This window comes from Leucopleurus acutus (genome assembly GCF_964270905.1).
Source record: "Leucopleurus acutus genome assembly, chromosome: 9".
Lineage (NCBI taxonomy): Eukaryota > Metazoa > Chordata > Mammalia > Artiodactyla > Delphinidae > Leucopleurus > Leucopleurus acutus.
This window is the reverse complement of record NC_139144.1, coordinates 33,039,336-33,054,035: the sequence shown is the minus strand read 5'-3', so window position 1 is coordinate 33,054,035 and position 14,700 is coordinate 33,039,336. Positions and strand designations below refer to the sequence as shown.

The 14,700-nt window shown below is 42.9% G+C and overlaps 1 protein-coding gene across 2 annotated transcripts in view; it reads left to right on the top strand.

Annotated features, from left to right (window-relative positions):
* ABCB1 (ATP binding cassette subfamily B member 1) overlaps positions 1–13,985 on the top strand; it is a 128,851-nt gene extending 114,866 nt beyond the window's left edge. For both annotated transcript variants that reach the window (XM_082846349.1, XM_082846348.1), the window contains exons 24-28: positions 301–457; positions 949–1,146; positions 8,827–9,033; positions 12,448–12,594; positions 13,371–13,985. In XM_082846349.1, the coding sequence (XP_082702475.1) occupies positions 301–457; positions 949–1,146; positions 8,827–9,033; positions 12,448–12,594; positions 13,371–13,574 (913 nt within the window). In that variant the 3' untranslated portion in view covers positions 13,575–13,985. The remainder of the gene's footprint in view (positions 1–300; positions 458–948; positions 1,147–8,826; positions 9,034–12,447; positions 12,595–13,370) is intronic.
* The last annotated feature ends 715 nt before the right edge of the window (positions 13,986–14,700 follow it).

Genomic DNA, 14,700 nt, shown 5'->3' with positions numbered 1-14,700 from the left:
AATTCCAAGGCCAACCCAGATTCAAAGGGTAGGAAAACAAATTCTCCTTCTTCAGTGGAGGAGCTGCAAAGTCACTTACAAGAAGGTGAGGACACAGAGAGAGATGAAACATGGGGTCAATTTACAATCAGTCAGTTATACCGATATGAACTTATAAGGAAAAGTGTTTGGTTTTTTTTTTTGAAACTTTTTGACTAATGTGTTGTGACTGTTTGAGACAGTGCTCTCTGGGTGTAGGAGTGTCACCTTTCTAGCATTGCAGTCCTAACTCTTTGCACATTTTGCCTTTGTCGTTGGCAGAGTGTTCTCAGCCATTGTCTTTGGCGCGATGGCTGTGGGTCAGGTCAGTTCATTTGCTCCTGACTATGCCAAGGCCAAAGTGTCAGCAGCCCACGTCATCATGATCATTGAAAAAGCCCCTGTGATCGACAGCTACAGCACGGAAGGCCTAAAGCCGGTCAGTTTGATGTTTTGATTATGTGATCTGCTCCTAACTGATGAATTTTAGTATTCTAAGTGGAAGTTGAATAAAATCTGTGCTTTTTTTATTTGGTGGTAATAAAATGAAAGTTTCTCTGTCCTTTTAGTTCCTTTTAGTAAATGCTGATAATACAAGTTAACGTCTAGTACTTTTGTAGAACAAAGCCACACGGATGTAGAAATACTGCCCATTTTATACACAACTCCTGCTAATCAGGTTTTATTATATGTAGGTGACCCTATTCTTGGGGAACAGATTTGAGTTTTCACATTTGTATTGTGTTAATGAGACATGCTATGAAAACACTGACCCTTTTAGATCTTACGTATTACATTTTAGCAGTTACAAATGAAGCCTGACTGTAGTACAAGTTCACTACCTTCTGATACCTAGCGGTAGAGAGGGTTGGCTATTGTGAATTTTCAGGATTGCAGCAATCAAATGTACTGTTATTGTTCTGATTTTAGAATACAGTGGAAGGAAATGTGACATTTAATGAAGTCGTGTTCAACTATCCCACTCGACCAGACATCCCAGTGCTTCAGGGGCTGAGCCTCGAGGTGAAGAAGGGCCAGACGCTGGCCCTGGTGGGCAGCAGCGGCTGTGGGAAAAGCACGGTGGTCCAGCTCCTGGAGCGGTTCTACGACCCCTTGGCTGGAACAGTGGTGAGCACACTTTTTTTTCTTCTTTTTAAAAAAAATTTATTGGAGTAGAGTTGATTTACAGTATTGTAAATCACTCAGCAAAGTGATTGAGTTATATATATATATACATATATGCATTCATTTTCAGATTCTTTACCCGTGTAGGTTATTACAGAATACTGAGTAGAGTTCCCTATACTATAGGGAGCATATACAGTAGGTCCTTGTTGGTTATCTATTTTATATATAGTAGTGTGTGTATGTTAATCCTGGGCTCATAATTTATTCCTCCCTGCCATGTTTCCCCTTTGGTAACCCTAAGTTTGCTTTCTATGTCTGTGAGTCTATTTCTGTTTTGTAAATAAGTTCATTTGTATTATTTTTTGAGATTGCACATATAAGTGATATTATATGATATTTGTCTTTCTCTGTCTGACTTCACTTAGTGTCATAATCTCTAGGTCTGAGCACACTTTCTTATTCAGCTCATTTCAATTTTTTCATCTTCCAAATGCCTAGATGTATTTTTTTTCAGTTTTTTTTTTTTTTGATGTGGCCTCTTTTCAAAGTCTTTATTGAATTTGTTGCAATATTACCTCTGTTCCATGCTTTGGCCTTTTGGCCGTGTGGCATGTGGGATCCCAGCTCCCCGACCAGGGATCGAACCCGCACTGGAAGGCAAGGTGTCAACCACTGGACTGCCAGGGAAACCCCTGCCTAGATGTATTTAATTCTCAACTATAAGCCGTGGCTTTACAAACTTTTAAACAGTAGTCCCACTTAAAGTCTGACATCCTAGATATAGTCTCCAAGCTGTGTCCACTGCCCCAGCCAACTTCTCCAGCCTTTCCCTCAACCCTGCTACTCTACCTTCCTCTGCAAGCAGCCTTTTTACCAGCCATCCCCCTTCCCTTGGTTAGGTCTCAGTTTACATGAGCAGATGCAGGAAAAAAAGCCAGAAAGACAGAGGAGGGGTGCTGAGAGAGACTAGTAAGATGGAAGCCAGGGATGGGAAGGGTTTCAACAAGGAGGAGGTAGTCGGCACTGACAAATGCCGTGGAGAGATGGGGTAAGACGGAGACTGAAAACACATGGGAGGATTTGGCAACGAATGGGCTGCTTCTGACATTTCACAGTCTTCTCAGTGAAGTGATGGTGGTAGGAAACAGTTGAGCATGGCTGAGGTGTGGTCAGGAGGGGAAATGGAGACTGAGCGAAGTGTAGACTAGCTGGAAGATCAAAGGAGAAGGAAAGGAAAATAAGAGTGGAGAGGCAGAGCCCAGGGAAGATGTTTAGCATGGGGAATCTTGAACATTTTTATGGCTGAGGATGAGATAAAACCATTGATGGAGAGAGGGAATTCAAACCTCTTCTAAGGAAAAAGAAAAAAAGCGAGATCAACAAATTTGGGAAACAGATAAAGAACATAGAGGGATTCTCCTTTGTTTCCTGAACTAAAAGAGTAAGTGAAGGGTCAGATTTATTCATGCAACATTCAATAAACTGTCAGTGAGTTCGTGTCAGGGACTGTCTTAGGTACTGGGAATGACATAAGAGTCTTGAAGGGAGTAGTGACATTTTATTACTGTTACGATTTTTTGGCCGTGCTGCACAGCTTGTGGGATCTTAGTTCCCCAACCAGGGATTGAACCCGGGCCATGGCAGTGAAAGCGTGAAGTCCTAACCACTGGACCGCCAGGGAACTCCTGGGAGTAGTGGATTTTTTTTTTTTTTTTTTTTTTTTTTTTTTTTTTGCGGTATGCGGGCCTCTTACTGTTGCGGCCTCTCCCCTTGCGGAGCACGGGCTCCGGACGCGCAGGCTCAGCGGCCATGGCTCACGGGCCCAGCCGCTCCGCGGCACGTGGGATCTTCCCGGACCGCGGCAGGACCCCGTGTCCCCTGCATCGGCAGGCGGACTCTCAACCACGGCACCACCAGGGAAGCCCGAGTAGTGGATTTTTAAATGACTATAATGGGGACTAGGAAAAGAATCAAACTAGGTAGGAATGGAATTCAGAGGAAAACATTTTCATTATGTAGGCACTGAGTTACTGGTCAAACTCAGAGGTGATATTCAAAATATTCAACAACTGGAATGGGCCTGGGCACTGTCCATCCAGGATGGACACCTACTTTGGATAGTCAGACCGATGCTTGCCAGCTCTATATGGGCCCTACTTGCGTTAGTGATTGATGTGAAAAGAGAATTTTCATCCTGTAGGCCAGGGCCCTTTTCACTTCCCCACGGTAGTCACAGTTATCATAAATATTTCTTATTGTATTCACAGACAGTTATGCCTTTACTCAGTCCATTCTTTGACAGTTGTGGAAACTTTGTTCCTCAAGCTTTGTTCCTTATTTGTACTACCTTGTTTTATATCTTCTGTGAATTCTGACTTCATGCTTCAATTTCGTGGTTAAAGTTTGGGCAGAGAACTCTCAATGAAAACCTTGCTGACACAGGAAGCAATCAGAGGAGGAAATTTTAGCTCTCAGACACTGATCGTGGTCCTTAAGAGACATTTCTTAAGCAGTGTGTCAAATGTTGAGCTCTAATGAGTTATAGGGGATGGTGTCTGTCCTCAAAGATTTCACCTGAAGAGATGGGACATATCCTTCCATGAGTTCATTAAAGAAGATAGGCCTGGAGCTAGTTCTTAAGGGATAATTAGAGCTGGTTGCGTAAAGCTGTAAGGGTGAGCAATCAAGACATCGTTCGATGAAAGAGATGACGTGAGCTGTGGCTGATGACTGATTCGTTCCCAATGCGGCATATAGGCCAGTTTGGCTGAAATAGCAGAGTTGATTAGAGTCATGGTTCTCAAACTTTTTTGATGATAACCCACCTAGGAAAGACCAGAAGAATTCCCCCCACCACCACCCTTACTACACTCACAGTCACTGTAGTGGGAAAAAACACTTGGCGTTAATAGTGTTGGAGTTGAAAACAACAATGGTAAACATACGTGCAGTAATTAGACAAGAAGAAAGTCAAGAAATGAATGATTATTCTCCGTGTTCATAAGCACAAGGGGAGCGAAATTTAAAACATGGACTGTATCGGTTATGGTTCAGTGTAGGAAACAGAAGCTGCTCTAGGTATTTCACGCAGATACATATTCAGTAAGGGGCATTCGGTGCTTACAGAATCACCGGAAGGGCTGGAAGAGTGGAAGTAAAAGTCAAAGTCAGCACTCCCAACATTCAAATCACAGCATCTCAGCTGGGGTCCTGTGGCCAGGAGGTTGTAGGAAATGATGCCAGTGTCACAGCTGCTCCAAACCTGAAGACACAAGACCAGTGTCTGGGTGTTGTAAAAACTCCCGTCTGCCAAAACACAGGTGTCAGTTTACCACGGCCTCTGTCTCCCAGATTTTGCACACTGCATGTCACCGGTAGAACCTCAGTTACTTCTAGAACCAGGAGCGAGCCTGGGAAACAGTTATTAGTCCTCCACTCCCTTGATATGTGGAAGGACAGACGCAGAAGAATATGGAAGTGAATGCTGAGTGTATAGGACAGTAACCATCTCAAGACAACACTGATCATGCCCTGAAAACAAGGTGTCCTCCTCCATTGCAGGGAGTACAGTGATCTGCTCCTGTGCATTTGCACTAGAGCTTCGAAATACTGCCAAGTGCTCCACAGCAGGCAGACCTCTTAGTGGAAGTGCCCTCGATACACATTAGTAAATGTGCCAGGTTTTGTTTATGAATGTCAATTAGTGACCCTGAATAACTCAGTTAATAGGTTATTAGTTCTTTCTTTTTTTTTTTCTTTTTTCTTTTTTTTTTTTTTTTTTTTTTTTTGCCACACCTCGTGGCATGCAGGATCTTAGTTCCCCCACCAGGGATTGAACCCACACCCCTTGCAGTGGAAGCTTGGAGTCTTTTTTAAAAAATATTTATTTATTTATTTGGTTGGTTGCACCGGGTCTTAGTTGTGGCAGGTGGGCTCCTTAACTGCAGCTTGCCAGCTCCTTAGTTGCAGCATGCAGTCTTCTTAGTTGTGGCATGTGGGCTCCTGAGTTGTGGCAGGCCAGCTCCTTAGTTGTGGCATGCATGTGGGATTTAGTTCCCTGACCAGGGATCGAACCCAGGCCCCCTGCACTGGGAGCTTGGAGGTCTTATCCACTGTGCCACCAGGGAAGTCCCAAAGCGCATGGAGTCTTAACTGCTGGACCGCCAGGGAAGTCCTATGATTAGTTCTTGTTGCCATAAAAAATGAGTCTATGCATTTGAGCATCATTTGATCATAATGATCATTTGAAGCAAGGACTTGACCCTGAGGAGGTCAGGAAATCCTCATGACCATCAACAAGCCTCGAATCACACTCTGAGAAACATTGACCTGAGCAGAGGTTCTCAAGTTGGTGTGGATCATAATGGCCTAGAGAGCTACTAGAGAACACAGCCACCCCGGCTCACTTATGAAGGTCAGGACCTAACCTTTTCATTTTTATGATTTTTCCCAGGTGATTCTGATGCCACAGAGGTGGAGAACCTCTGAACTGATAACTTTAAAAGGTTTAGATCAAATTGTGGCGAGTCTTGCAAAACCAAGCTGTGGAATTGTTCAGAGAGTGGAGTTTCCAAGTTTGGTGGGGCCTGAAAGTTATACAGTTTCAGGGACTCTACTTGAAAGAATACAAAGTTATGAACACACAATTAGATATGAAAGTGAATATTTCCTTCAAATGAGAAAAATTCACAACAAAATATTGAAACCTTAAAGATTCTGGTCCCTCTCCTTTTTAGGCAGGTTATCCTAAATGCTTACCCAGAAGACCTGGGCTCCCTTCCATCCAGAACACCGTTCAACTCCCAGCATTTGCCTGCAAACGGGCGTCCTTGAATCTTAAGTTCATTAGCTTCACTGAGACTCACTCTGGTTTGAGTCTTCCCCTGACCTATCCTTTCTTCCCTTGCCGGCCCATGCTATGCGCTGCCACCAGAGTCCTCTCTCCCCCTTAGGACACAGTTAGCAGCCTGTTGTCTGGGTATTACCCAGTGGGTGCTGGGGCTAAGATGGAGACATTGCTCTTTTGAGGGAAGACAGAAAGTATTTTTCAATTCTGAGACACTGTGTTGCTAAAATCCAACCTGTAGTGTGTAGGTCCGATCCGAGCTCCCTCAGTCACTAAGAGTGTGACCTTGCACAAGTGACTTAACTCTGCTCATGTCCTCATCGGTAAAGTGGGGATTAAACTCGCATTTACCTCGCGAGCGTTGTCGTGAATATTAAACGAGAGAGGGCATGAGGTGTGCTTATAACAGGACCTATAATATAGTCGATGCTCAATATTTTATCTATGATTACCATTTCAGAGTAAATACATACAACAGGATAATACATATTTAACATTTGATTGTGCTACTGAAATCAGGTAGTAGATTTAAGTTTGGAATAGAGATAGCTCGTCATTTGAATTTAGCCTTTCATTGTTTTTGTTTATTTATTTGTTTTTTGGCCTTCCATTGTTATTGTCAGTGTGTTATTGTCAGTGTGTTACTTTAAGTTTTTATTTAGGCCAGTATCTTTTTTTTTTTTTTTTTTTAATCCCGCCGTGCCACACAGCATGTGGGATCTTAGTTCTCCAACCAGGGATCAAACCTACAGCCCCTGCATTGGAAGTGCAGAGTCTTAACCACTGGACCGCCAGGGAAGTCCCAGGACCAGTATCTTCTGAGCAGTGTTCACTGACGCCCTGGACTTCCTTGGTCTTCCCTCAGAGGGCCATCTGCCGCAGCCAAAGAAGCTCTGCGTTGATCTTTTTATATTTGGCCTTCTCAACGGGTTTCCCCTAAGGAAAGGATTCTTTAGCAAACACAGGTTTTAAATAGTTTGTAGTTGCTGTGTGTAGCGTGGGGCTGAGGAGGCCCAAACGTCTTCTTGTATGCAGTGTGATGGAGAAGCTCATTAAAACTTGCTGGGATCAGTCATATTTGTCTGACTGTATTCGTTTGATGGTGTCTATTTTTTCTCCCAGGGGTGTAAGCCTGGAAAAAAGTGTTTTAAAAAACTACTCTTTCTTTCCTCAGATTTCCGTTTTTCACACTGTTCCATCTAACAAGATCTGCTGTTTCGCCACATACTTGTATGGTTTTTCCTGCCTCTCTTCACTCTCTACTTTCCACCTTCACTTAACACTGTGAGGAAGCCTGGAGCATAGATGCTTGGAATAGTCTCCATGGCAACCGGGCTTGGTACTAATGAGGTCATGGGTGTGTTTTCCATCCATCCTTGCACCTGCCGGCTTCACAAACAGAAGCTGTCTTCCTGCAGCAAAGACTGTACCCTACCCCTGGCCAGCTGTCTCCCAGAGGCACCCAGCCAGGTACACGGGATTCAAAGTGTATATATAGCTCAGGACATACTCATCACCACTATTATAAAAGCTCAAAGCTGAGTCACTGGTGTCTTCTTCAGGGAGGATGAACAGCTCTCACTTGAATGCCAGCGTTCTCTTGCAAAGTAGGTCTTCGGGGCAGACACATCTGCATCAGAGAGCAAGGATTATTATCGGCCAGGCTGTATGGGTACGCCCCAGGCTTCTGCAGGATAATCCAAGGGGAGACAGGTCACTAGAGAAAGGGCAGCCTCTCCCTCCAGCTCCTTTGGGTCAGATCCAAATCGCAGACAGTCCTTCACATACCCTGTGCCCAGCAGTGTGCTCAGTAGGGGTCATACATGACTTCATTTAATCCTCAATTCTTTGACTTTAGGAATTATCATTCCCAGTTTACAAAGAAACTAAGAGACATTAATTCACATTCCTAAGATCAACAACGATTTAGAGATATAACAGCCACCTTCCGACGCTCACTTCTGTTTCATTTAAGTCCTCAAAAACTTGATCCTAACTAACAGGTCAGATCAGAAACGTGACCTACAAACCTATTCTACGGTATAGCAGTTAGTTATTTCCAATCTAATGGTGGCTACTTTTCCTGTGAAAAATCAGTGCATAAGAATAAGGATGTCAGAATACATCCCAGAATTAGAATGCATTTTATTAGCTTCCTGTGGCAGCTATAACAAATGACAGCAAATTTAGTGGGATGAAACGACACAAATTTATCTTAAAAATTCTGGAGGTCATGTGTCCGAAGTGGATCTCACTGGGCTGAAGTCACGGTGTCAGCAGGGCTCTGTGCCTTCTGAAGGCTCTAGGGGAGAATCTGCTTTTTTACCTTTTCTAGCCCGTGGCCCCTTCCTGCAGCTTCAAAGCCGGCAGTGACCGGTTGAGTCTTTCTCATATTGCTCCACTGTGATACACACTCTCCTGCCCCCCTCTTGCACAGTTGAGGACCCTTATGATTATGTTGGGTCCACCTGGATAATCTAAGGTAACCTCGTCATTTTGAGATCAGCTGACGAGCAACCTTACATGGTAATTCCATCTACACTTGTGAATAACATTCGCAGGTTTCATGAACGAGAACATGGATGTCTTGGATGGGGGAGAGGTGCATTATTCTGCCTACCACATGCATAGGGTTGAAACAGAAGAAATATGATGGTTCCTCAAAGCATACAATTATGACCTTATTCAGTTAACCTTGACAATCCAAACGGAAAACAACAACAAAAGTCTCATAATAACTTGGCAATCTTAGTGTATGAAATAACGATATTAATTTTGCTAAATTCAAAAAAATGTGCTGGTTCTGAAGATGATCTGTGATCTCTTGTTTTCAGCTAATTGATGGCAAGGAAATAAAGCACCTGAATGTCCAGTGGCTCCGAGCACACATGGGCATCGTGTCCCAGGAGCCCGTCCTGTTTGACTGCAGCATCGGCGAGAACATCGCCTACGGGGACAACAGCCGGGTCGTGTCACAGGAGGAGATCGTGCAGGCAGCCAAGGAGGCCAACATACACCCCTTCGTCGAGACGCTGCCTGATGTAAGTCTCTCTCCAAATAAGGTACCTGGGAGCCTGTGGCAGCCCCCCTGGCCTATGCTTGTGACTTCAAAAGGGCTGGATCCCAAAGGTGAAATGAGCAACTAAAACACACGTCCACCTGTATACAAGCATCTGCCTGCACTTCCCATCCCCAGTGGATGCGATGTTTACCTGATCACCCGATTCACTCCCTGGGAGCAGCCTGACCGAAAAATACATATGCCTGGGAGGCCTTCCCCTCCAAGTCTGGGTGCAGGGCCCACAGAAGCAAGAGTGACCCTCCCCCACCATTTCTCTCCCAACCTTCCTTCCGCCTCCTTGCCGCTCTCCCCCAAGCCTCAAACCTCCCTCTGTGGAGTCGGGCCAGGCCAGGGAACTGGCCCCGTGCCAGAAAGAAGGCTCTGAGTAAGGCTGAGCCATTGGAGTGTCATCTCTCACCGTTGCGCATTCCATGCGCCCCAACCTCTGCTTGTAGGGCTGAGTATTGAAACCTTCCCTGGGCTGCTGTCCCACAGATGCCTTCTGAATTCCTCCTAGGAAGTTAGGTAAATGGCACCTCTTGCCCTCTCTTAAGCCTCTTAGCTCCTGTATTTTGCATTGCAATCTAGACCTATCTTCTCTAACCCACCCGCCCCCATTATCATAAGTTATGTTCTTTATTTTAAGGAAGAACTAAAATATAAAGCTCAGTAACCTGAAACTGGCGGAGAAGTTCCTCTCCTCATGGGGAAAGATGGCAATGCCTTATGGCCCCAACCCTCTCCCAAGATTTCCTTTTCTGGAGACTCTTCTTTGGATAACTGCTGTCACCACACATCATAGGCCCCAGGGAAGAGGCGTTGTCCACTCCCCTCCTTTAACCTTCTAGCCCATCTGTGGATAATTGGCCCGTCCCAAGGCTAGAACATTCAAAGCATGTAACTTTAATTCCCTTTACTCATGGCGAGGTCAGTGTTCTCAAAGTCTGGGCGTGGGCCAGAACATCAGCGTCACCTGGGATCTTGTAAGAAATGCAGATTTTCAGGCCTGACCCCAGACCTACTGAATCAGAAACTTGGAGGTAGGGTCTAGCAATCTGTGTTTTAATACCCCAGGTGATGCTGATGCAGGTAAAGTGTGAGAACCTCTGGGCTAGGGGTTAACAAAGGCAAATACAGAGAGTAATTATTATCTAGCTTATGAAATATACCTTGCCCCTCTCACTTTTGTCTACCACCGGGACCTACCTGTCTGGGCTCTGGGCTCTGTCTGCGGAGCACACTTGTAGACATCATAATTCTTTTCCTCAATGTCTAGACCTGGAAAGAGAAGGCAAAACCACTTAAATCCTATTTTCTGTCCAAGGATCTACTTCTTCACCTGAGTGGTTCGCACTAGGATTTACCTCACCCTGCAGGGGGCTGGTCTAGTTTCCTCCTCTCAGGGGTACAGCCCTGCCTTTATCTGCCTCAACAGGGTCGATACTGTGGCAGTGCAGCCTGGCAACCTCTGCACCCTCATGGGACTTGCTCCAGTGCTCTGGCCTCCCTGGTGGCTGCAGCTCTGGGCTGGGCCAGTCGCTAGCATCTGCCGGAACCTCCCCTGGGCTCGCTTACTCCACCTGCAGGTGGAGAGCTCTCTCTGTTGAGTGCCATAGAACTAAGGTTGCCAGAAATAGCAAGTAAAAATGGGCAACCCTACATAGAATGGATTTTTTTTAAATTGAAGGATAGTTGATTTATAATGTTGTGTTAATTTGTGCTGTACAGCAAAGTGATTCAGCTATATATATATATATACACACACATTCTTTTTTTAATATTCTTTTTCATTATGTTTTATCATAGGATACTGAATATAGTTCTCTGTGCCATACAGTAGGACCTTGTTGTGTATCCATTCCATATATAATAGCTTACATCTGCTAACCCCAGCCTCCCACTCCATCCCTCCCCTCCCCCCTTCCCCCTTGGCAACCACAAGTCTATTCTCTATGTCTATGAGTCTGTTTCTGTTTCGTAGACAGGTTCATTTGTGTCATATTTTAGATTCCAGAAATGTATAAGTGATATCATAATGGTATTTGTCTTTCTCTTTCTGACTTAACTTCACTTAGTATGATAATCTCTAGTTGCATCCATGTTGCTGCAAATGGCATTATTTTGTTCTTTTTATGGCTGAGTAATATTCCATTGTATACATGTACCACATCTTCTTTATCTATTCATCTGTCGGTGGACATTTAGGTTGCTTCCGTGTCTTGCTATTGTGAATAGTGCTGCTGTGAACATAGGGGTGCATGTATCTTTTTGAGTTATAGTTTTGTCTGGATATATGCCCAGGAGTGGGATTGCTGGATCATACGGTAATTCTATTTTTAGTTTTCTGAAGAACCGCCATACTGTTTTGCATAGTGGCTGCGCCAGCTTAACATTCCCACCAACAGTGTAGGAAGTGGAACATGAATTTTAAAGTCAAACTCTGGATGTCAGAACCAGAGCCCACAGTTTGACTAACATTTCAGCCTGGCAAGGACCTGAAAATAAAAAGATAATATGGTTTTTTTAGGTTACCCATGACATTTCTGCTCTCCCCTACATACCCTATTAATTCCTGTCCTATTGTCACATTGGATACTTAGCGAGCATTATCTGCTCTGGGAAACAATATGTGAAAATTTTCAGGAGAACTCTGAAAACAAAAGTCAATCAGGAGATTTCAGCTTTTCAAGTTAGATATCGAATAGAGTTTCTTAGCATCCATTAAAATTGTTGAAGCTTTGGAGATAGTCTTATAAAAACAGACAACAAAAGGCTAACATCCCAAGAATTTCTTCCCTTCCTCACTTTATTTTTTTAAAAGGATATTATCATAATCGACATTTTATTTTTTTTAACATCTTTATTGGCATATAATTGCTTTACAAAGGTGTGTTAGTTTCTGCTGTATAACAAAGTGAATCAGCTATACGTATACATACATCCCATATCCCCTCCCTCTTGTGTCCTTCCTCACTTTAAAATAATGCAGAGAGCATCAGCTGCTGGTTATAAATAAAATGAGTTTCAATTATTTTATTACGCATAGCCTGTTAAAATCAAATTTCCTTCCTCCTACCAATCTTTGTCCCAAATGCAATGAAACCAGAAGGCTGGAAGAGCCTCACATTGCAACAGTCATCTTCCTCGTAAATATGTTGACTTGTCTACACTAAAGCATAACTTTTAAGACCCAAACGTCTGTCTTCAAGAAGAGAGGTTAATCCTGCCATTCAGAGCTATGTTTTTGTTGTTTAACTCTCCTTCAACCCATTCTTAGCTTCTGAACCTAAACTTTTTTGTGTATATGGAAGGGGTTATCCTATTTTCTGCAAGCACACTCTATTTCAGAACTTTATCAGTTCTACTCTTCATCATAACAAAACCCTATTTACAGAAATATAACACCAGAGTAGGAGACAAAGGAACTCAGCTCTCTGGTGGCCAGAAGCAGCGCATTGCGATAGCTCGTGCCCTTGTTAGACAGCCTCGTATATTGCTTCTGGATGAAGCTACATCAGCTCTGGATACAGAAAGTGAAAAGGTAAGAATTTAACGTGGACTCATTCACACTTGAAGCAGTTGTCCCTTAAAAGGTTTTAAGTTTATGCTTCTGTCTTCTACAGTAGAGAACACAATTCAGCCAGATACTGAGTTTTGTTACTTTCAGTGGAATTTAAACACTTTCGGTAGCTGTCATTCAAGAGAACTAAGATGAAACAAGGCAGATTAGTCTTATAATGCTTGTGCTCCAAAAGTCAGCCCCGGATCACTTTGTATTGATCTAAGAAGCTGCATTCAGGAGCCATAGTCCCATTTCTACTGGCAGCATCTCCTCAACAACTATATAAAAAAGTGGAAGCACAGAACAGTGTTAAAAGCTGACTGTACTTGAAGGTAAATACTAGCAATTGTTCTCAGTTTGAGAAGAAGTGGAGTGTTCAGGTGTCTGAAAGATAAACTCATTCTGAGTTTTTTTTTATCTTAAAAATACCAAAATTCAAGGAGGCTGTGTTTGGCCTGTGCTCAGTCTTCCTGTATTTACTGTAGTGCTAGACCAGAAGGATGTCACAAGGCTGGGCACACTACTAAGTGCTTCTAAATGATTGCATAGGCTGTATTTACAGTCATAACTCTGAGATAAACCAAATTAGGATTCAGTATTCTTCTGATACGACAGATCCCTTGCTTTGTAAAATCTATGTTATATTCCATTGACACCACTGTTAAAGAAGCACGTATCGTTGGAGAAATTGTGAGGCTTGTTATGGAGGGAGTGGATTATTATGATCAGAGTTAATTTGTGTGATTATTGAACAGGTTGTCCAAGAAGCCCTGGACAAAGCCCAAGAAGGGCGCACCTGCATCGTCATCGCTCACCGCCTGTCCACCATTCAGAATGCAGACTTGATAGTGGTGTTTCAGAACGGCAGAGTCAAGGAGCACGGCACACACCAGCAGCTGCTGGCACAGAAAGGCATCTATTTCTCCATGGTCAGTGTCCAGGCTGGAGCAAAGCGCTAGCAAACTGTGACCATATGAGCTATTAAATATTGCCTAATATTTGTGTTAAAATATGGCATTTAATCAAAATTGAAAAAGTGAGCACTTCCTGGGAAAACGATGTAGAGTTACTTATTTAACATTTCCTGCTGCAGTGGAAGATCATTCCACCCAGTTCAGAGTTTTCAGAGACTATAATTGAAGGAACAGAAAGAAACAGCATCAGTTGGAGAAAAGTAATGGTTTTAATTGCATTATAAAATTTATAGAATCATTCAAAGTAGATTTTGTTAATAAAGTGTATAATTTTTGTTTATATTTTCTTATTCAGACTGTAACTGACTACCTTGCTAAAAGATTATAGAAGTAGCAAAAAGTACTGAATGTTTGTGTAAAGTGCCTATAATAAAACTAAACTTTTATATGACTGGAGTCATCTTGTCTAAAGTGCCTGTAAATCTATCGTCTCCCAGTTGGACTACTGAAGATCATTTCTGCACTTTAAAAAAAGGACTTCTTTAAAAACTCTCATTAATTTTTGTAAGAATGGTTAAACAGTGTAATAATTCCTATTGTACATGTCTTTTCACGTTGGGTTCTACAAAGCCATCTGGCTTCATTCTTCTTGGACTTGATCCTGCTGATTCTTGCATTTCCACTTTATGCTGGCTGTCAAACCAACCACATAGATCAATACAGGATTTTAGGGGCTGAGGTGGGGCAGAGGATGGACAATTGTGAAGTGTATACTCTGATGTACGTTGAATATCTTGCATTGCTCTTACAACGGGCTCTTACAGGATTTTAATACTTTTGCATTTTTAAAAATACAGTTCTTTTTCTGTTTTGATAATGCATCACTTTTCCCAGTAATTGGTCTCTTCCAAAGTTGATCCTTCCGGCGGCAGGTGATTAAAACGTGCCATAAGTTTAAATACATCATCATGAAAACATGGTGAAAAAGGAAAATATCACCAGAAAATGATACTCTGACTATAAAAAGAGAAGCCAAAAAGCACTATAAACATGATTGAGAGTCACAAGCTGGGAGCAGTATTTGCCATAGTTATTTTAAATAATTGGTATTGTTACTATCTAAAGAATTTTAAAAGGAAGAAAATGCCATCACCTCCAAGGAAGAATTGGC